We start from the raw sequence: 21,650 nt of genomic DNA on the forward strand, positions 1-21,650 counted from the left end.
ACTGAATGTACCTTTATTGTTGAAAGTTGTTAAAATTTTAACCCATGAATATTTCGGTTATACAACTTCTAAACAAAGTAGTCTAATACATCTGTTATATAGGCAAAGAGCCTATATAACAGATGTATTACAAATGTGCACTTTTTCATAGCACTTGTACAGTTGTTATAACTATTGTACAACGAAACTGATATTTGTTTATTAGTAACACCAATGTTAAAGGTTTTATAATGATCATGTGTTTATAAGCTGTAATTGTATACAAATAAAGTCACCAATAACTAATCACTGATCTTATAATAAAATTGTAATTACAAGTCTGTATGTTTAACGATACAAATTTATTGCATATATTTGAAGAGAATATAGGAACTTAACCAGTAAATTTGTAAAGTTTATAAATACTATAGTAAAAATAACACACGGTTATTTTATATTAAATTTTTATTAAGTAGATACAACTAATAAATACCTAAATAATAATACTAAATCATTCTTAATATTCATAACATGATGCAAATTAATTAGTTCTTATTTTTTCATAAAAAGAACTAAGTACTTATATCTGATAACTCCTTACAAAATAAAAGTAGTCAAGTGAAAGTTGGACTCATATAACGAGGGTTCCAGAGGGAAAATTCATCAAGTACCTACATACTGACCTGGCAAATTTTTTTGTTCCTTACCGCCATCTATTGGACCCCTTATATTTACAAAACTTCATTAAAATCGGTTAAACTATTTCAGATATTACCGTGAACAAACATCGTGATACGAGATTTTATATGTTACTTTAGTTAGTATGATAAACTTAGCGCTATTATAGATAGATGGCTGGATGGAATTGCATTGAAAGAATATAATAATTTGCACACATATGAGTACATTGCACCTGTCTAATACTAGTAGACAAACAATACACACCAAATACTTCAATTTATCTCTTACAACGCATCTCTAAATAATATATATGTGATACGTATGTGGGTCATGGAAATATATTATTCTTTATCTATCTTGATAAAATGTAAATCTATATGTGCATTTGTAAAAAGCAAAAATATAGCTATTCGTTCAACAACTTGTTAACAGGGATGGAGTTATCTCTGAAATCTATCTATAATCTATCTCTTCCAGTCAACCTAATGCAATAAGCAAGAAAATGATTAGCGGGTAGGGTAATCTAGTGCTGGAAAGTTATGTATTTTGTACATATATAATCTTTTATATAAATAAAACGTGAATTGTTAACAAAAAATAGATGTGAGCTCTTTTGTTGGTTTGAAACCTTAAAATTGTATTTAATACTTGAGATTCATTATTCAATGATTGTCTTTTTATATCACATTTGCTTATATTCTACATATAATAACAATTTATTTGCTTTTTACAAAACATGAAGTAGAAGTAACAGCACAATTGTCATATTCCTTAAACAAAGTTACAGAATTATCAATATTTTCAAGATTCACACATGTGCAGCGAGGAGTTTCTTCACCTGGTGTATAAAGCAGACGGGGCACTCCAATCCAATTTCTTTTTACTCCCCCACTGAAAAAGTTTTAAGATTTAATTAAAATATATTAAACATTAATATATATATAAACAGTATTGTAAAGTGTATTGCTGTGTTGTATAGGAAATTTTACTGCATTTTTATAATTTTAAACTATTCACTATAATAATTATCATTATTATTATTACTCTCTAATAATAGTTATCTAACAGAGAATCATAGTATTCATCATTTAATGTACTTAGACAATTATTTATTTACAACAATCATTGGTGCAGTGGTGGGCATGTTGTTTTGCTTAAATGAGATTCTGGTTTTGATTGCCAGTTGGGCAGAACAAACTTTTTTGAAATGGCTTAGGTGTGGGTGCCTGGATTGTGTCCTCAAACAATCATTGTCTTATTCCTCAAAACACAAAGCAACCGATCAAGCATACCAAAAACAATCCTCAAGCTAGGATCAATGAGTAGCACATATTAAATGTATATGATTTTATAATAAAAGTAAAATATTTATTAAATAAACTCTAATTAGTAGTTATAGCAATTTAAAAATATTTATCTCATAGCAAAACTTGTATTAAAATTTATTATCAATTAATCTCAAAGATCAGATTGTTATATATATATATATACCTTGTTTTAGTACACCAGACTCTGGTTCCTGTATCTGCATTCCATTCAATATTACATGGTGGAAACTTTAATTCTTCCTTTTTAGCTAAATCCTTCTCCACTTTACACTGTTCTATTCTCTCATAGAACATTTTCATATATTCTGTTTCTTTTCCATTCATATCATAGTATCTACCAACTAGTTTACCTGTAAATTCATTTATAAAAGTGAAATTCTTATCTACCAAATAGCCAGTTTGAGACAGTATTGCAGACATAAACTTTAGCAATAAAAAGAATCCTTGGAAATACGAAACTCTATAAATACTTACTATCAAGTTTCAGTATTAAGTTTGGAATGGCAAACAATAAATTTCTAAAAACCAAAAACTTAATTAAAATATACAAGTATACTAATACCCATACAGAACTTCTATTTGTGCAATGCTTATTTGAATTTTAGTACCTGTGGTTCATTTCAGCAATAATGCTGTCATTGATCCACATACCAAGATTGACTTTAGACTTTGCTATTAGAAACAGAAGTTCCCAAAATTAAAATGCATCCAAGGATATATAATATTATAGAAAATGTTCGTACTTCATTCTTCCTGTGTGCTCCCTACAGAAACTAACATTCATATAAATTAAAATAAATTCCTGACATGCATAGAGACAAGTAACTGTAAATTTATTTAATCATTATGCACTTAAAAAAAAAACAAGATACAAAGTATTGTCTATCTCATGCTTACAGCAGCAATAATGTATTGTTTAATATGTTAGTTTTCTACTTAATTATTATTAAGTAGAAAACTAACATATTAAATTTAGTTTATATTTATTATAGTATATATTTAATAATAGATTATATCAGAGTGAGATGTGCAAGGGTCCCCCAAAATATTTAATTCGGGCCTAGCTGGGAAATCTAAATGATGATGGAGAAAAAATTACTGAATGATGGAACACAAATTAAATTATACTTAACATAACTCACCCACTTCATTATATTTTTCTCTTAATGTGTCTTTCCAGTTCAATAAAGTAAACAAATCATTACAAGTTAAATCTAATATATGATCTTTATTTGAACTCTCATCCTGGAAGTCTCCAGTAACAAATGCTCTTGAACCATCTTTTCCTAGTAAATTAAAAAAAAAAATAAACATTAGTTTTAAACGTAGAACATTATTACTAATTTACATAGAGCTGCCTATTCTTCAGAAATACAAAATAGACAATACAAACGAAATAATATAAGAACAATAATAGGCAGAATATAAAATGCATTTTACCTGCAAAATAGTGATATGGGCCGCCTTTTCCATAATGTTTTGTGCCTGAAGTGACATCAAAAACAAACCCTAATATTGATAAATAAATTTTATTTCCATCGATGCCATTGTTTAGTGCTAATTGTTCAACTGAATACAAATTACTATCTCTAACATCAGTTTTAAAGAAGTTATAGAAAAATAATTCAAATCGGTCGCGATATTTAATACACAATATAACTAATAGAATTGGAATAATTAGTTTACTTAGAGCAAGAGGAATAATCTTTACCATAGTTAGGTACTTAATGCTTTCTTTATTTGTTTTATAAATTATACCTAAATTTTATTTTATACACTTGTTTCTATCTCGTACTGTTTTAGATTCGAGCGTTCAAATATAAAAAATAAATTTGTATTTTTATAAACAGATATATATATAAATGAAGTCTAGTTTATTATAATTTATTTGCTTGTTTCATTGATTAATTAAACAAAAATGAAGTGAAAAGTAAAATTAGAAACAAACAACGATCTCGATGAAGTATTATTATTTACATTTATTTGATATAGGTACGTGGTTTGTCATTTTGACATTGACATTAGAACACATCCACTTCAGACGTATAAACAGTTGAGAGTACTCCAAAACAGATAACAACCTAAAATAGAAAATCTATTATCATCATTAATGCAGATAGGGTTTTTAGCAAAAATCGTTTTATACAGGACGATTGCACTCCAAATGCTTAATGTTAAATGTACGTCTCTTCCAAACAATTCCATTTGCAATCTGTACCACTATCATTTGTGATCAATGTCAATCACGTCAAATATGAAAAGTTCAAATTAAATAATTATGGTAGAGATGAGCTGTATGTGTAGAGCCCTTTGCCTTTTGTATGGGATAAACAGAACCAAAAAAATTAATTTAAATAAACCTACAAAAATAAAAAAAAATATTCAAACTCAAATATTTGTAGATGTAAAATAATTATAATACCTACAAGTACTTAAACAATTTCACTGGTAACTGCAATTATTTATGTATATAAATCTATGTATGACAATATAAATAATATTGGCGGCCCAAATCTTTTTATATAGTAATACATTTTTTTAATATTTCTTATTTTTTTGGATATAAAATGAGATTAATCAAATCATTATTGAATAGTAAACAAACCTGCCAAGTGAGAAGTTATAGTCAACTTTCATCGAAAAGACGAGTAGTTGTTACTGGATTAGGAGTAGTCTGCCCATTAGGAACGGGAACTAAATTGACATGGGACAATCTTTTAAAAGGGCATTGTGGAATAGTTTCTCTTGAAGGCGAGGAATATTCTAAACTACCATGCAGAGTGGCTGGAGTTATACCAACTCAAAAAGACAGTGAAGTAGCTAAAGCTTTATCTAGAGCAAACCTAAAATCTATGGCACCTGCAACGTGTTTAGCTTTATTAGCTACCTCGGAAGCATTATCTGATGCAAAGTGGTTTCCTAATACTGATGGTGATAAAGAGAATACCGGTGTAGCACTAGGCATGGGTATGATTGATCTTAAAGATGTTTGTGATACTAATGAAGCATTAAAATTAGGATACAATAAGGTTAGTCCATTTTTTGTTCCAAGAATATTGCCCAACATGGCTGCTGGACAAATAAGTATCAAGTATGGTTTCCGAGGTCCAAATCATGCTGTTTCCACAGCTTGTGCAACTGGTGCTCACTCTATCGGTGATGCATTCCGGTTTATTAGAAATGGAGATGCTGATGTTATGGTGTGTGGTGGTGCAGAATCTTGTATAAGTCCTCTTGCTATAGCAGGTTTTTGTCGTTTGAGAGCATTAAGTACATCATTTAATGATGAACCAGCAAGATCATCAAGGCCATTTGACAAGAAAAGAGATGGTTTTGTAATGGGAGAAGGAGCAGCTGTTTTGATTTTAGAAGAATATGAACATGCTCTGATGAGAAATGCCAAAATGTATGCTGAAATTCTGGGTTATGGACTGTCTGGAGATGCTTCTCATATAACTACTCCAAGAGAGGATGGCAGTGGAGCAGTTCTATCAATGAGTAGGGCAATAAAAGACAGTAACATTAAAAATGAACAAATCACCTACATCAATGCTCATGCTACATCAACACCCATTGGGGATGGAATTGAATCTACAGCTATAAAAGCTTTATTTAAAGAACACAGCTCAAAGATAAAGATTTCATCCACAAAAGGTGCTCATGGCCACTTATTAGGTGCTGCTGGTAACTTGGAAGCAGTCTTTACTATCTTAGCTTGCTATCATGGGATACTACCACCTACTTTAAATTTAGAGGAACCTGTAGATGATTTATGTTATATACTTAAATCAAAAAAATGGAACTCTGAAAAAAGAGTTGCTTTGAAAAACTCCTTTGGATTTGGTGGTACAAATGCATCGCTATGTATTGCACAAATAAGTTGATTAGTGTATATTTGTAGTGATAATTTAGATATTTATTTGTTGGTAATGTGGGATTGGTTGCCTTCCTTTTCTGCAGCACAATGTTTGTAAATATGTAGAAGATAAAGAAAAATGAAAAACTTGTAATCTAATTAAGATATACCAAATATAAGAAATTATTATACAAAATTTTGTTTACTTTCAATTTGTTAGCCACAGATTATTATACTTACCTTCTATGCGTAGATAGTTCCAAGGTTACTAAAGAATTGTTGGCATCTTGTAAGCTCCCTTTCCTGTTCAAAAGCTTTATTTAATAAAGCTTTATATATCTTTTGAACTTACAGGGTACTGGTCATAAGGGGAGAGAGTGAAACAAATGTACTATTATGGTCAGTCGGTGTCCAGAGACACTGAACAGAATAGCAGATCCTTAATGTTCTTTTATGTACCAGGAATACCTGAGTAAAAGGTCGCAACGTTTTTATTTTCGTCAGGGGGACTGTTAAAATCTCACCCAGGGTTACAAATGAGGCTAAGACTTGCCCTGAACTATGGGATTGGTAGTCCGTATTACTAACAGCCTTTCAGATTGTTAGAAATGGGGACTACCAGTCCCATTGCTAGCAATATACCCTATCAGGTCGACCTCCTCGTGGTCCCCCCTAGAAACCATCGTGCTGGACGCCAGGTGTATCCATCACTATGGGTTAACTGACCTGTCCTTTCATTCTCACCTATCATCCATCACTGGTACTATGCCAGCGTATACCGTTAGCGCAGGCGGAGTTAGCATTTCATTATCATTCACTAAATATAAAAACAGTACTTCCCCCCCCCCCCTGCCCTGAACTTGTATGCCCCTTTAAATGACATACACACTGCCTTACCTAGTATATTATCTGTAACTCTATTTCTCAGTACAAAATCTAGGGTAAAAGGATTGTTAGTAATGCAGACTACCAGTCCCATTACTAGCAATATAGGGGATCAGGTCGACCTTCACGTGGTCCCTCCTGGAAACAATCATGTTGAATTTCAAGTGTATTCATCACGATGGGACTAACTGACCTGCCTTTTCATGCTCACCTATCATTTCTTAATAGTACCTCGTCAGTAATATACCCTTAGCGCAGGCGGGGTTACCATTCCATTATCATCAATTTAAAAAAAGTCCAAAATCTAGACTAGTAAGAAATTTTCTGTAAAACCCTCGGGGCAACTAGAGGATGGAATTATGACTGCAACAAGGAAGCATGAGTGTCGTCAATAAAATAATAAATTCCTGACAACTATTTCATGGCTAATCAGATTTGATGAAATTTTATTGAAACAATGAGAACAGACTAGACTTTAAAATAACCTAAGGCGAAATTGGGTAAATAAAGGGTTGTAAAGTAAAAGATAAACAATGAAACAAATGATCGCTGTATTATAATAGTATATTTTAAAACTGAGTTACAAAGGTTTTTTGACTTCAATAACAATGGCAAAATAGCCAAGGTAACTTCAAACCTCATGCATTTTGAAGCTTTTTGTAACGAGCAATAATTAATTCATCATGTACCATATAATATTGAGTCACATAAAGCGTTGAAAATAAAATAATTTGATCAAAAAATGCTACTTTACATATTTCATTACTAAGCTCTCTAACAATTTAAGAGTAAATATATTTTTAAATGCTGGGTTTGTCCAGTCGATTTTTATTTTTAAAATTGTGGATACAACTCAAACTTACACTTGATATAAAGTTTTATGTATCGGGTCATTAACATGATTTAAAGAAAAAAATTTAATAATACCAATAAGTGAAGAAATAATATCGTTTAATAAAATATATATGAAACTCCCATTGACTTCACCGATCAAGTTTGTAATCCATATGCAAGTCAATACAATCTCTTGTAATAATTCAGACTCATAAATATCAATATCGAACATTTTTTCATCTTATTCAAATCATAATTGTAACGAAGGTACATATATTATCACTTTCGTCAATGATCATTAAATACTTAGTATATACTTGGTAGTTTTATAAATCAGCCTCAATGGTTTTATATTATGTTTAATATTATAAGCAACGCCAATTAAAAATATCTCGAACATTCATCAAAACTAATTATGTCAATTTCTGGTCATCAATGTGGAATGTAAAAAATGTAGATTTCATGTGTAAATTCTTTTATTTTAGAAGAAATTCTTTTATATTAGAAAAGTAATATGAATTGGGTGTGTGTGTACTGGATAAAATGTTACTGTTTTGATATTTTTACATACATAAAACCAGTGATATCATTGACTTATTGATCAATGGCACGATTCGCATAACAAAAACAATATCACAGCAACTCGGTTGTTAAAAACATTTGTTTTCATGAGATATCCTTGAACATCTAAAATGTTATCAAATCGTTTTCATATTGAATAGACAAGTACCAACTCAATATGAAGTTTGGGATTTCTCAACTTTGGTTTGTTACTACTAAATTTAGTTTAATAATTTTTTACTAGAATCATGCCACAGATGAGAAAAATTAAATACTTTGTGATAAAATTTTTCATGATTTTAGTTTTACTGATTTTAAATTTTTATTGTATCTATGAATGGATATAAGCAAATAATTATTCTAATGTCTGAAGTTACGGGGCATCCATTAATCCCCTCTTGTCTATATTAGCATAATAACTACTATAATAACAGTCTTTTTACCTATCAGAAGATTAGGAGACTTACTATTTTAGAATTTGTGAATATTGACACACATATTACAAGACATTGTACATCTACATATAGACCATGAAGCAGATATATTTGTGCCATTTTGTAGTAAAATGACAGAATGTTTGACAACAGCAGCTGCATGTGAGGGTAGGATGACCGGCTGGTGGGATGGCTGGACTCAAGCAGCCTGCTTGTCTTGGGGCTGTGCAGTCAGCAGTGGAGTACTCACACACAACTGCGCGAACTTTTGTCTTAAGTTCTGTCTTAGTTCCTGTCTTTTCTCTGTTATATTTCTACGTGATTTAAATTCCAATACGTCTTCTATAGGAATATAACTAGTATCTTGTTCTTCATCCGATGAACATGTGTCCTGAAATATTTTTTTTTTATATAAAATAAAGATGACAGAAAAACATGTAGCTTCAGTGGCTTCTATAATCCAAATATTAACCTATATCCCCTGATATAGGTTAATATTTTGATCCCTATCAAGATAAATGAGTCCCTGATGTCTTGTTTCTGGCCTAACAATTCAACACAACAATTTTTACGAGATTAACATAATTGCCTAAATTAAATGGATCCACTCCAACTCATTAAAACTAATATGTATTTGGTTTTATGTACATTACTGAAGATGACAAGGAAGTTAATGATTGTCCCATCTGTCGCATGTAGATATGGACAATACAGTATTCAATATCTTTACAAGGAATCTATATTTTATATACTAATATTATAATGAGGTAAATTTACGAGTTTGGATGTTAGGATGATTTCTGGTACTATTGATCTGATTTAGAAAATTCTTTCACTGTCTTTTCGTCTGATCGTCAGCATACGAAATTGAATTTCGTCTGCTGTCACCGCTATTTCCGCCCCTAATCCTGCCCGCACCGATATCTAAACGAGCTCTGCTGTGATTTGCGGCCCACAGTGCGAGACAAGTCGAAACAGTTGTCGGAAACAATACGGTAAAAAGATAAAACTTACCATTAACATTTCTTGTAGAGAAAGTGTAAAACCAGTACATGTATTCTTGTCATTTTTGGCAATATCTAAACAGTCTCCTCTTTCATGGTTACAGCATCCATCGGAACATGCCACTTCTGAACCCTCGGGAGTGCTCATTAGGGAAGATGAACCTGATATAGTCTCACAGCAACCACCATTGTTTCCAGAAGAATAACCACAGTCTTGCGAGTGCTCGTTAGGAGATAGATTACCATTTTTTGTGCGTTTCTTGCCAGTTTTTTTCGGTGACTGTCTTTTTGTTGAATCATCTTGACAAGTTTGACAAGCATCACCACTGGCTTCAAAACATTGAGTGTAATCGCGTGGAGAAACTAGATCGGTTGGTGTGTCTCTTTCTTCTAACAAACATTCTTCACATTGGCACTTTTCTTCTGGCTCCTCAGAATCTGCTTCCTATTACATTTACCCAAATACATGTTGTGAGAAATATTAAAACATCAAAATATAATATACCACAGTATAAAGAATTTTACAATGAGAAGATAACTATGGTTTAATAAGAAATATCAACAAACATGAGTTCAGTACTTAGCCCATTCCACCCAAATCATTGACTGCCGCTTTGAATCACAGTAAGATACTTTACACTGTGGCTCTAATGTTGAAATTAGTAACGGTAATAGATTATATCAAAACTTGAAAGGCATATGAAATGATTCATAGTCAGATCAATGTGAGATAAGAAACCCTACTCAGTTGACTAAAATGTGAGTGTTTATGGTTCAGCACAAACATCCATGGTTGGATTATACATCCAGCAAAAACTACGGATGTTGACATTATTAAATTATTACTTCTTTTTGCCAATTTTCATTCAAACTGTTTTAATAGTTCAGCAATAAGAAATAAAAAGTAATAAAGTTGACTCTCCAAATTGGTGTAGATTATCTACCTAGATAGTTCTAGTTAGCGTTACTATTTCTTTAATTTTTTATTCTTATCGACTCAAGGTGTTAACCAAATAGGGAGCACTGTAGCGTACCCTGCCGCGTCATATTTTCTGGTAATATTTCATTATTATATTATTCACTTTATTCTCAAATTGTATTATCAGTACAATAAAAATACTGATAAAATATTTCTATTTTGTTTATTCCTCACCTTACATTTACTCTCGACAGCTTGCCTCTCCTTCTTCTTACGTCGCTTGAGTTTCTTCTGTTCTTTCCTTTGTTGCCTAGTTAATTCTTCCTGGGTTATTTCTTCATAAAGCAATTGTAATTTCGATACTCCACTTTTGTGTTCAACAGCAGTCTCAAACTTTCGATATAGAGCTTCGACCGCAACCGCCGCCAGTGTCTGACAGGTGCCTTCCTCTTCACGCAGTCGTAGCGAAATCCGTTGGAGTCGCTCATAAATGCAAATTCCGAGGCATATCAATACCTAAAATGTAATAATGTTTTAATGTGCTTGGCGAATAGGCGTCTTGTTGACTTTCTTTGTCGCACAATGCAGTTTACGTAGATGTGACGTCACAACAATGCTATGACAACGACAAGCGTTGTCGCGCTTATCTCAAAGATGGAAAAATAATGCAATAATATGCATGAATTCTTAGTTTATTACTGATATATTTTTTTTTAAATAGCAGATGTGTACATAAATTATAGAAGAAATTTTAAAATATGTCATTACACCTATGCTCAGCGAATCTGATCTTTAATACAGATAGATAGAGTTGTTAAAAATGGGAACTGGCTAGAAAATAATATGAATATTGATATTCAAACAAAAACTGTTAGACAGATGCTTACTTCTTCTTGTGCAATTTCTAGTGTTTTTGCATGTCTTTCCCGATGGTTTCCAAGCAGCTCAGGCTCAGCTTTTTCTATAAGGCGTTCTATGTAACTGGTTTTGGCTTGGAGATGCAAATGTTTTTCCAACAGACACCTTTTGATACCACTATACAGTGCACCAACATAACCTTTCTCTTTTTGTGGTTCTTTTTCATCTACTAATAAATGATATGCTCTTAACACCTGTAATATTTAATTTCAAATTAATTTTATTTAAAGAGATGTCAAGTATATTGTGTATAACAAAATTTCAAATCGACTGTACAATTGACAATCATAAGCTTTACTAGTTATGAACAAAGGTACAATAGCATTATACCATAATACTAAGTAAAGGAAACATAAGGGTACTGCTATATAAATATCATATTTAGTTATGAGATGTCTATAGTGCTCGCTGTCAATAGGTGACGAGTACCACTTTCCAAAATAATAATTAGCACAGAAAAAAAAGTCGGAACTATTCAAAACGTCGGTTCGATTTCTTGTTACTGTTACCATAACGTATTACTACGAATAAATGTATGCGTGTGTTCATCATACCTTAGTTTTACAGTCGGTACAGAAACGGTGTTTGCGGAGATAGTTGGTGAGGGTGTCGTGGAGCGTGTTGAAGTGTACGAGCGTGACGTGGTCGCGCGCGGAGGCACGCATGGCGTCCCAGGCGGCGCGCCAGGCGGCGCGGCCGGCCCAGCCCCACGCCGCCCAGCCCCAGCACGCGCCGCCCGCGCCGCCCGCGCCACCCGCGCCACCCGCGCCGCCGCACGACACCCAGCCGCGCGCCGTGCCCGCCTCCAGCGAGTGCAGCGTGCACCGCTGAGACTTCTTCCATCGCGGTTGATTCTCTATTAGGCACTCGATGCCCGTGCTGGAATTATTTATTTGTAGTGTAGCGTGAGGAATCCCCGAAGAGGTACCATGGAAAAACATCGTTATTGTAGTGTAGCATTAAACCCAGAATTATCTATCTTTAACTCACATCCCTTAAGGGGTAGGTACCTGACCTCCATTTCATCTAATCTTATAGTACTATTACTCAATAATAATGTATATATATATACTTATATATTATATATATATATATATATATATATATATATATATATATATATATATATATATATATATATATATATATACTTATATATTTATATATATATTCTACAAGCTAAGGTACAAGTTTTCAATGACTGGCCTAAGTTTTAATAACAAAGCAAAATCAAATTTTGATCTAGAAAAAAAAAACTATTCATGCTAAAGTTCTTTATTCACATTCACAAACATGAAGGTGAACAAAGCAAATTGATCATCTTTTAATGGGATATAAAGATAATAAAAACATAAAATTCAATGGTGTTAGTAAACAAATGCAATTTTAATAATTGTATTTGTTTCAAATAATATTAAACTAGAATATTAATATTAAATATATACATTCTTCTTGAATCATTCTATCTACTGATGAAAAGCACATTAAAATCTGTTGTGCAGTTTAAAAGATCTAACTGTGTAGACGTTGGGAAGCCACCTTGTTTTATACTCTATAGACATAAATATGATTAATCATACCGAATTATTACCATTTATACATTTTGGACATTTTTGTAGAATATATCTTACCTGTGACCATTTAATAATGTAGCTAAAGATTGTGGATGTATAATTTTATCTTCTCTTATAGTCATTATTTCATCTGGCATAAGAACTAAGGGATCCAAAGTAGGATGTCCTGACTTACATAATTGGTAAAAGAGACGTTCCACACTGTAAGTTGAAATAAATTTATTTAGAAACATTACTTAAATACAAGATTATATAATAAATTTTAAATTATGTTTAAAGATAAATTTTATAATATTCCTTTGTTTTACATTCTAGTCTGCACAGAATGAAGACTAGGTATAAATCAAATTGCATTATTTTACACTCTAACCTAGCTACTACACAGTGGGGGAAGCATTATTAGTAATAAGGACTAGCAGCCCCATTACTAGCAATATAACCTGATAGGTAGATATCCACATGGCGAGGGAAAAGGAATTGTTAGTAATGTAGATTACCAATTTGATTGCTAGCAATATACCTTGTCAGGTCGACCTCCACATGGTCTTCCTTGGAAATTATCATGCTAAATTCCAGGTGTATTCATCACAATGGGCTGACTGACCTACCTTTTCACTCTCACCTATCATCTTTCACTGATACCCTGCCAATGTATACTGTTAGTGTAGTTAGGGTTACCATTCCATTACCACCTATTAAAAAAAACCTACACATGGTGAGGAACAAAGGATTGTTATTAATGGAGTCCAACTGTCCCACTATTAACAACACACACTTGTTTATTAGACACTTATTACTATAACTATTAGGTTGACTTTCATGCGGTTCCAAGAAATCATTGTAGTTAATTATTGTTGAAATCATCATAATAGACTAACTGACCTACTTCATCCTCATCTATCATCACTCACTGTTAACAAATCAATGTAAACTGATAGTGCAGGCAGTCACTACTTCATTTTCATTCATTAAAAATAAACCCCCACATGGTTAACCTAGAAAACCATCATGGTTAATTTCTGGTGAGTGTCATGATAGGTACAAGTGCCTATATACATATATATATATATATATATATATATATGGTATTATATTGCTACCAATGGAGCTGTAAGACCCCATTACTAATAATCCCTTTCCCCCAGTGAAAGTTGTGTTAAAAAAAATTAAGTTATTTTAGATATAGAGAATATTCTCATGTGGTTGAAAAACGAATAGTTTAAGAGGTTAATGTCTCAATTGAGAGATATGAGGGGAAGGCTTTCATCCCTAGCAAAATGTACGAATAGAAAAGAAAGTCAATCATATTTAAAATTTAAAATAATTATATGTCTCCAGCAACTAAATTTATCACTGGAAATCTCAGTAAAACTCCCTAAAACTTGTCACACTTTACTTATATTGAGGGTAATCATTTCTTAATCTGACCGCAAATATGCATATATAAAAAACATATACCTTCTTCGACAGCCAACACAAGGAATGCTTTGATTTAAAACGTTGAATATATCGGAAGCATCAACTCTAAGGGCCGCTTTGAGTTCATCTGTCGTGAGGATTCTGTATTTGCGCAAAAACTCCTCGTATTCTCGCCCTTTCACTTGTGAATTGTCACAGATTAAACCAACTGTATTCAAATCCATAATCATCTGCAAATAAATTTAATTTACCGTCAACAAAGAAATTTTATTATTAAAAATAAGGTCAATTGTAAAACGTCACTAGTATCCAAGAATCCATAAAAACTAGTAAAATTTTTTTTTTACAACCAGCTATAATTGAAATCAAAAATATTACTAACTTTCATCAAGACGTAAAAATTATTAACTTGAATATTAGTAACTTATTAATTTCATTTCTGATTAAATCTGCGTTTGTGGTAATGTCAAAGTACAGAAAATAACACTTACGGTAAGATTTTCATAAATAATTAACGGCAATTGTCTCCTTTTGATCACAGGTTCTTTTTCGCTATTGTATATATCGACCAACTTCGCCATTTTTTATGAATAATCACATAAAATTACCGACAAAATAGACAAATATAACAAAATGACGGAACAATTCTTAGAGAAATACACGACGTGTTGTGTCTGACACAGTAACTATGTTGCCAACTTAATAAACACAAAAAAAAAATACTATTTTTTAATATAATAGTTTTTTATTAATAGTTTCTGTCTATGGTCATCGCAAAATAATGCACTTTTCCTTGTACAGACCTATTGTTTTCTTAAATTTAAACTAACCTACTTTAAAAAAAACTAACAATCCTAGTTAATGTTTTTATTAATCCTTTTTTCGTTTCTAGTTACTCCAATCTTGTTATTTTTATACCACGAAAGTGGCAAACATACATAAAGCCCATGTGATAGTAAACGATTACTGTACGATTACTGCAACACTAGAAGTGTCACATGCGTGTTGTTAATTCTAAAAAATCTTAATATATCCTTTTTGAAAAACCCCATACTGTAATTTCTAGTGAAAACCTTCGGAGGGAGCTCATTCCACAGCCTGAACGCTCGCGGGAGAAAGTTCCTTGAAAACCGCACTGTACATGACCATTTAGATTCAAGCGTGTGAGGATGAACTTCATATTGATGTTGAGCGATGATAAAAGGTGGCTGTGAGCATCATTCTAAACAATTACTCAAAACACAATCTGTTATACAAGCGAAAGAAGGAAAATTTAGAATATACATAGATTTAAGGGTTCGATATCATCTGCTAGCATGGAATTGTCGACTATTTTCATAACTCGTCTTTGAACAAAGTCCAGAGGACCAAGCCATGTCCAGAAGCTCCGCCCATAGGTGTGAGCAATACTCCATAAGGGGCCGGACTTACAACTTATACAATAATAGTCTTTATCTCAGGATGAAATACCGTTTTGTTCTATTGAATAACCTGAGCTTTTTAAACGCCAGCTTGATCCTATTTTCAAGATGACCTCAGAACTTTACAGTGCTAGAGATGTCAACATACAGAATCCCAATACTTTTGAAGATGATAAAAGATGTGTTCTAAAATGGAGAACACACAATAGCTTAGCCTGCAGGCTTGCCTCTTAGATGGGTTAAACTGGATTAAGTTTAATCGTCCCCAATCAGAAACTCTAATAAGAGTAGGTACTCGATTTTAGACACAAGCTATTCGCCGTTAATCTCCACAACAGAGTGAAGGCTATTCGCACGGCCCATGTAATATGCATCCCCAGTATTATCATCCGCAAATCAATAAATGTCGATCATAGCCAGCAAATCATTAATATGCAGCAAAAAAAGCGATGGAAACTACACAAAATCTTACAGGACGCCGGCAATGTGTGTGTGTGTGTGTGTGTGTGTGTGTGTGTGTGTGTGTGTGTGTGTGTGTGTAGGTATACAAATTATAACTTGTACGCACCACACACATGATTAAATACATTAATAAAGATTGTGCTTTCAACGGCAAGAGCCCAGTATAGAAAATGTGCACATTTGGAAAAAAATCAAGTAAACTGAACGACTTAGGTACATACATAACAAAATTTTAAAGAGCCCGAATTGTATGTTGATTATCAAATGTTACTATACAGATAAATTTATTTGAAAAAAATTTTAATAGAATTTCAAATTATTCCTGTTCTCGCCGTTCTGTGGTAAAAACCATAAAATATCAACTGAATTGAGAACAATCTTCGTTTTGAAGTTTGTTGAAAAGTATTTATGTTATACAAAATTAGTCATGCGCGACTTACTAATCCGCAGTTACCAATTATTCGACTGAACAAATTACTTGGATTGATCAATTTCAATTAATTGAAATCGAAAATTTTCAATTTATGGGATTACTAATTTTATTCATCCGACTATTATAGTGAGCCGACTACTAATGTCGCCCGACTACTATTTTTTAATGGATGATAATGGAATGGTAACCCCGCGTTATCGGTACATTATATTCGCATATGAAGAAAGGAGGCAATCATATGATTTACAGTTTTTATTTTATCATTCCTTCTATGTAATTCCTTGTTCTTAAGTTTATTATTATATGATTGACTGCAATGATCTCGGACCTACCGATTTTCCAGTATTTTTACTGATATGACACTTATCCTATCGATGTAGTGAAATGATACAATTTTTCTACGGTTTCAAAGAATTTAAGAAAATTCTCTCAATTTTTTACCGATTTTCAACAATTCCAAATTGGCATCCCTTTTCGTTTATCTTTTATACAGACATTATATTATTACGCCGGGACCACCCAGCGGCACATTTTTATGTGCCCACTGTTTTTTTAAATTCCTAAAAATATATATATATATATTCATTATTAATTCGATTTCATTGTGATTTAGTTTCAATAACTTTAATGTGAAATAATAATTCCTGAATTTGAAAATAAACCAGACTTTATTTTATTTAATAGTGTTTTTTAATATACCAAGTTTTGGTCCAAATATATAGATTTTACTTGGCAACTCTATCGGTTTCATATTTTGACGTTCGAAATCACTGTTTCGTGGAGTTGAAATAAATAAAAAAAGAAACTTTCTATTCTAATCTGTAATCAACTATATCTAACTTCTTGATATTTCCTGACCAAATTCATACTATACTAGTATGGATTTGGTAAGGAAATATCATGCCAACGTTTAGTTAAATGAAGAAATTACATCAGTACCGAATTAACTAATAAAAATATTGTCAAATGTGATGCAATTGGCTGCAATTTAAACTATTTGTTGAACAGTTTTAACTTTTTATTTCATATATCTCATTTTTTACATACGTACGTATTTCATATTTCTTTTTGATGTGGGAATTACGACTGTAATTAATATTGTCTCTATTACGAGGTATTAGTATTCAACGGGAAGTGTCGAAAAAAAAGGAAGTTGTAGTTGTATTTTATATTTCGAAATTAAAATTTTAAGGTTATAGTGTATAAAATAATAAATATTGAAATATTTATTTTATTTTGTTTCATTTTTGTTAAAAATAATAACCAGAAATTTGACATAAAATTTATATGTTTCTTTTATCACATGGACCGTGTTTCTACTATCAAACTGTAATATAATTATAACCCTATTCGTTTCTACTTTGAACATCAGGCTAGTCAACATAACGAGAAAAGGAGGATTTTTTGTGTAGGTTGGTTAGATATTCCTGACCAAGTCTTTTATTTGACTTGTACGAAATGCGCTCTCTTATCCTTTGATTATTTACTCTGTGATTTTATTGTCTTTTTTACTAAACTACCTACCTAGCCAATTTTATTACAAAGAATGTTTTTTGGTAACTTTGGGAATCATTTCTATTTAGTTTGTGGATTACTAACTCCTTTCCGTTTTGAAAATATTTGAAAGAATACTTATCTTTGTACTGTATTGAATCTAAAAACCAAAAATGTCGAAGATATTTACACCAACAAATCAAATACGTTTAACCAACGTTGCAATAGTTCGGTTAAAAAAAGGCGGAAAGAGGTTTGAAATAGCGTGCTATAGAAATAAAGTGATATCATGGCGAAATAAATTGTAAGTATTAAGTCTGTCAGTGCCCATGTCAACTTTCAAGTAATTTTGATAAACCTAGTTTCTTTTTCCAGGGAACAAGACATTGATGAAGTATTACAGACACACACTATATTTTCAAATGTCTCCAAAGGACAGGTAGCGAAAAAGGAGGATTTGTTAAAAATATTTGGAAATGACGACTCCACAGAAATATGCAAGGTGATATTGGAAAAAGGGGAGCTTCAGGTTTCAGATAAGGAGAGACATTCTCAAATAGAATCTCTTATGAAAGATATTGCTACAACTGTTGCTGATAAATGTGTAAATCCTGAAACAAAACGACCTTATCCTGTATCAATTATAGAGAAAGCTATTAAAGATGTACATTATTCTGTTAATGTTAATAAAAGTGCTAAACAACAGGCTCTAGATGTTATACAGCTTTTGAAAAAGGAGATACCCTTGGAAAGAGCACAAATGAGGGTAAGAATTTTATTAACTGGGAAAGATGCAAAAAAAATAAAAGATAAAGTCATTAAATTAGCTATGAGTGTTGAAGAAGAAAACTGGGATTCTGGAACAGCTAATATAATTTGTTTAATAGATCCTGGGAATTTCAGGAATTTGGATGAAATGATCAGAATGGAGACAAAAGGAAGTGGTCAATTTGAGTTGTTAAATTTGAAAGAAATGGTAGAAGGAGAACAAACTTTATAAGCTGTCGTCCACAAAATTACAAATAAATTTTGTTTACATAGTGATTTTTAAATGAATAAAATTCTCTTTACTATTAAATAACACAGATGTCTTGACTGAGAAACAATTATACTACGAGCCTCTTATACATGATGCTGGGAGAAATGGTCGTAAAAATAATTACCGATTGTCATTGAAGAAAAGAAGAACAATAAAATTCTCATTCTGTATTTAAAAAAAAAAACAAATTTTCTTTTTAGATAATATCATCATTTTAAGAAAGTATTAACACGGATAAAAACTATAAGAATATTTTTAATCTTAATCATACTAATAAAATAATTTGTTTTGTTGCATGATCATTTAGCCTTTAATTTTTATTTAATATATGGTGTAATACAGAATGTTGATTTTAGATATGTAAATTAAATATCCTATATCTTCACATACACATTCACAGAAATGATTTTATTTATTTAAAATATAAGAATATATATAAATATGAGAACAGTAAGATCTAATCTACCAGTATATTGTATTAAAATGTTTAGCTGTATCTTATGTTGGTAATTCTATAAATAATTAATTAAAATAATTATATAGTTGTATAAACATAGAACACATGAAAATAACACCTATACATAGGAGATATCATTTTCTGATACCTACATTACAAAAGAATTTTCAATCAATACTTAACATCTCTATATAAAATGTACACTTCTTTAAGATTGAAGCAGGTCATATTTTTAGGTAGGTGGGTTACTTGTAGGTTATAAACAAAAAAAATATATCTTCTAAAATGTTGGTACATAGAGGATATGATAGTATATTAGGTACCTATTATTACTAATTTTTTCCTTTTCATTATTTTTTTTTTTCTATAAAATTTACTAAATTGCCATAAATATACTTTAGATTTACAGAGACGATATATTTATAAATCACATTAGTCATAATGACCACAGAGCAAATAATCGCTGATAGCCCAGATACTTTTTTCTAACAATCAAGCAATCGATTAATAATTCGTAGAAATAAGTTCTAAAATCGCTCTCCAGAGGTAGCTATGTCTTTGCGATTACACGTCAATCGCTTCGAAATTTTTGCCTTTAGATAATATGAAAGTGGTCGAGAGAAGAAGATTGACGACTAGAAAAATTTTGATGTGGCATGGTTCAATAGTTGTTCTCCAATCATTGAAGAACTCTGTAATAAAATTTCTTCACAAAGGGCATCCAGGGATATCCACCATGAGAGCTCTGGCTCGTATTGTTTTTTTTTAATAGGTGATAATAACATGGTAACCCCGCCCGTGCTATCGGTATACACTGGCGGGGCACTAGTGGAAGATGATATGTGAGAATGAATGCAAGTCAGTTGGTCCACTATGATGGATTCAACAAAAATTGACCATGACGGTTTCCAGAGGGTACCGCGTGAAGGTCGACTTAAGAAGGTATATTACTAACAATAAAGCTATTAGACTTCATTACTAACAACCCCTTCTCTTCCACCCCTCGTTATTATGTTTGGTGGCCATCCAATTGATGAGGATATTAACATGTAAATGAAAGCAAGTGTCAAGAAAACCGCTCTAACGTGGCAAAGTTACCAGTTTGTTCGTGGCCTATCCTTGATGATCCATGAGAAAGAGTTCGCGGGTTCATTTGAGGGCAAATTTTAGTTAGTGCTCTGTGATGCACTATCTAAGTGGATTGATATTAAACCAATGTCTACCTAATGGTAGACATTAGTATTAATATATTGATTGGTGGTAATCCACAACTAAACTATGCAAAGAACTAGATACAATTGTAACCTCTTTTGGTCTTTCACAAATTATAGTATTGGACAACGGTCCTCAATTTACATCTCAACACTTTCAGGAATACTGCAAATGTAATGGTATTAAACACATTAAATCATCGCGTTGCCATCCTAGGACGAACAGTTTAGCAGAAAGACTAGTTTGAACTTTTAAAGCCAGAATATTAGCTAATACATGTGATAATTTAAATTAAAAAAACATTTAGAAATCTTTCTATTTACTCATTAATAGTAGAAATTCTATTAGGGCGGCCACTACGTTGTAACTTAGACAACATTAAACCCAATTCTAGAAAATTTCTTTGCTACAGACAATTTTAAGCTAACATAGAGCACGACAAGGAAAGATTTTATAATCAAGGAAAGAATATCTATGTCCGTTCTGGAGATGATAAATATTGGAAACCTGCCACAGTAGACTAACTTAACACCTACAGTCAAAGGGTTAATAAATACGTATTAATGGTATATCGGCAATTGACGTAAGATGAATTTAGTAAGCGAGTTGTCAAACTACTACAACGTCTTATCGCAGAGGTGTCATAGTCTTGTTAGGGATGGACGAATGTTATAAACCATAGACTTAATATAACGTCCTACGTACTAAGTTATAAACTTGTTACTTTTTTCTAAATGTAT

The 21,650-nt window shown here is 31.9% G+C and overlaps 4 protein-coding genes across 4 annotated transcripts; 2 read left to right on the forward strand and 2 right to left on the reverse strand.

Moving 5' to 3' along the window:
• Window positions 1-426: 426 nt before the first annotated feature.
• LOC113517366 (neuferricin homolog) lies at window positions 427-3,979 on the reverse strand. Its single transcript, XM_026902021.3, has 4 exons — window positions 3,429-3,979; window positions 3,131-3,274; window positions 2,152-2,338; window positions 427-1,551 (listed from the first exon to the last, which is right to left on the reverse strand). Exons 1-4 carry the CDS (start codon window positions 3,700-3,702, stop codon window positions 1,377-1,379), a joined length of 780 nt encoding a protein of 259 aa, XP_026757822.1. The 5' UTR covers window positions 3,703-3,979; the 3' UTR covers window positions 427-1,376.
• Window positions 3,980-4,163: 184 nt separating this feature from the next.
• Window positions 4,164-6,040, forward strand: LOC113517307 (3-oxoacyl-[acyl-carrier-protein] synthase, mitochondrial). The gene has a single exon (XM_052901539.1). It carries the CDS (start codon window positions 4,556-4,558, stop codon window positions 5,870-5,872), a length of 1,317 nt encoding a protein of 438 aa, XP_052757499.1. The 5' UTR covers window positions 4,164-4,555; the 3' UTR covers window positions 5,873-6,040.
• A 1,235-nt stretch (window positions 6,041-7,275) lies between these two features.
• LOC113517451 (gametogenetin-binding protein 2-like) lies at window positions 7,276-15,083 on the reverse strand. The gene is made up of 8 exons (XM_026902116.3): window positions 14,884-15,083; window positions 14,432-14,622; window positions 13,031-13,174; window positions 11,954-12,278; window positions 11,369-11,593; window positions 10,716-10,997; window positions 9,573-10,007; window positions 7,276-8,949 (listed from the first exon to the last, which is right to left on the reverse strand). Exons 1-8 carry the CDS (start codon window positions 14,971-14,973, stop codon window positions 8,758-8,760), a joined length of 1,884 nt encoding a protein of 627 aa, XP_026757917.1. The 5' UTR covers window positions 14,974-15,083; the 3' UTR covers window positions 7,276-8,757.
• A 3,089-nt stretch (window positions 15,084-18,172) lies between these two features.
• LOC113517248 (ribosome maturation protein SBDS) lies at window positions 18,173-19,543 on the forward strand. The gene is made up of 2 exons (XM_026901873.3): window positions 18,173-18,506; window positions 18,578-19,543. The coding sequence occupies exons 1-2, from the start codon at window positions 18,376-18,378 to the stop codon at window positions 19,200-19,202; spliced, it is 756 nt and encodes a 251-aa protein (XP_026757674.1). The 5' UTR covers window positions 18,173-18,375; the 3' UTR covers window positions 19,203-19,543.
• The last annotated feature ends 2,107 nt before the right edge of the window (window positions 19,544-21,650 follow it).

The sequence above is a fragment of the Galleria mellonella genome, unplaced genomic scaffold, assembly GCF_026898425.1.
Source record: "Galleria mellonella isolate WM207_F2 unplaced genomic scaffold, CSIRO_AGI_GalMel_v1 utg78, whole genome shotgun sequence".
In the NCBI taxonomy this organism is placed as follows: Eukaryota; Metazoa; Arthropoda; class Insecta; order Lepidoptera; family Pyralidae; genus Galleria; species Galleria mellonella.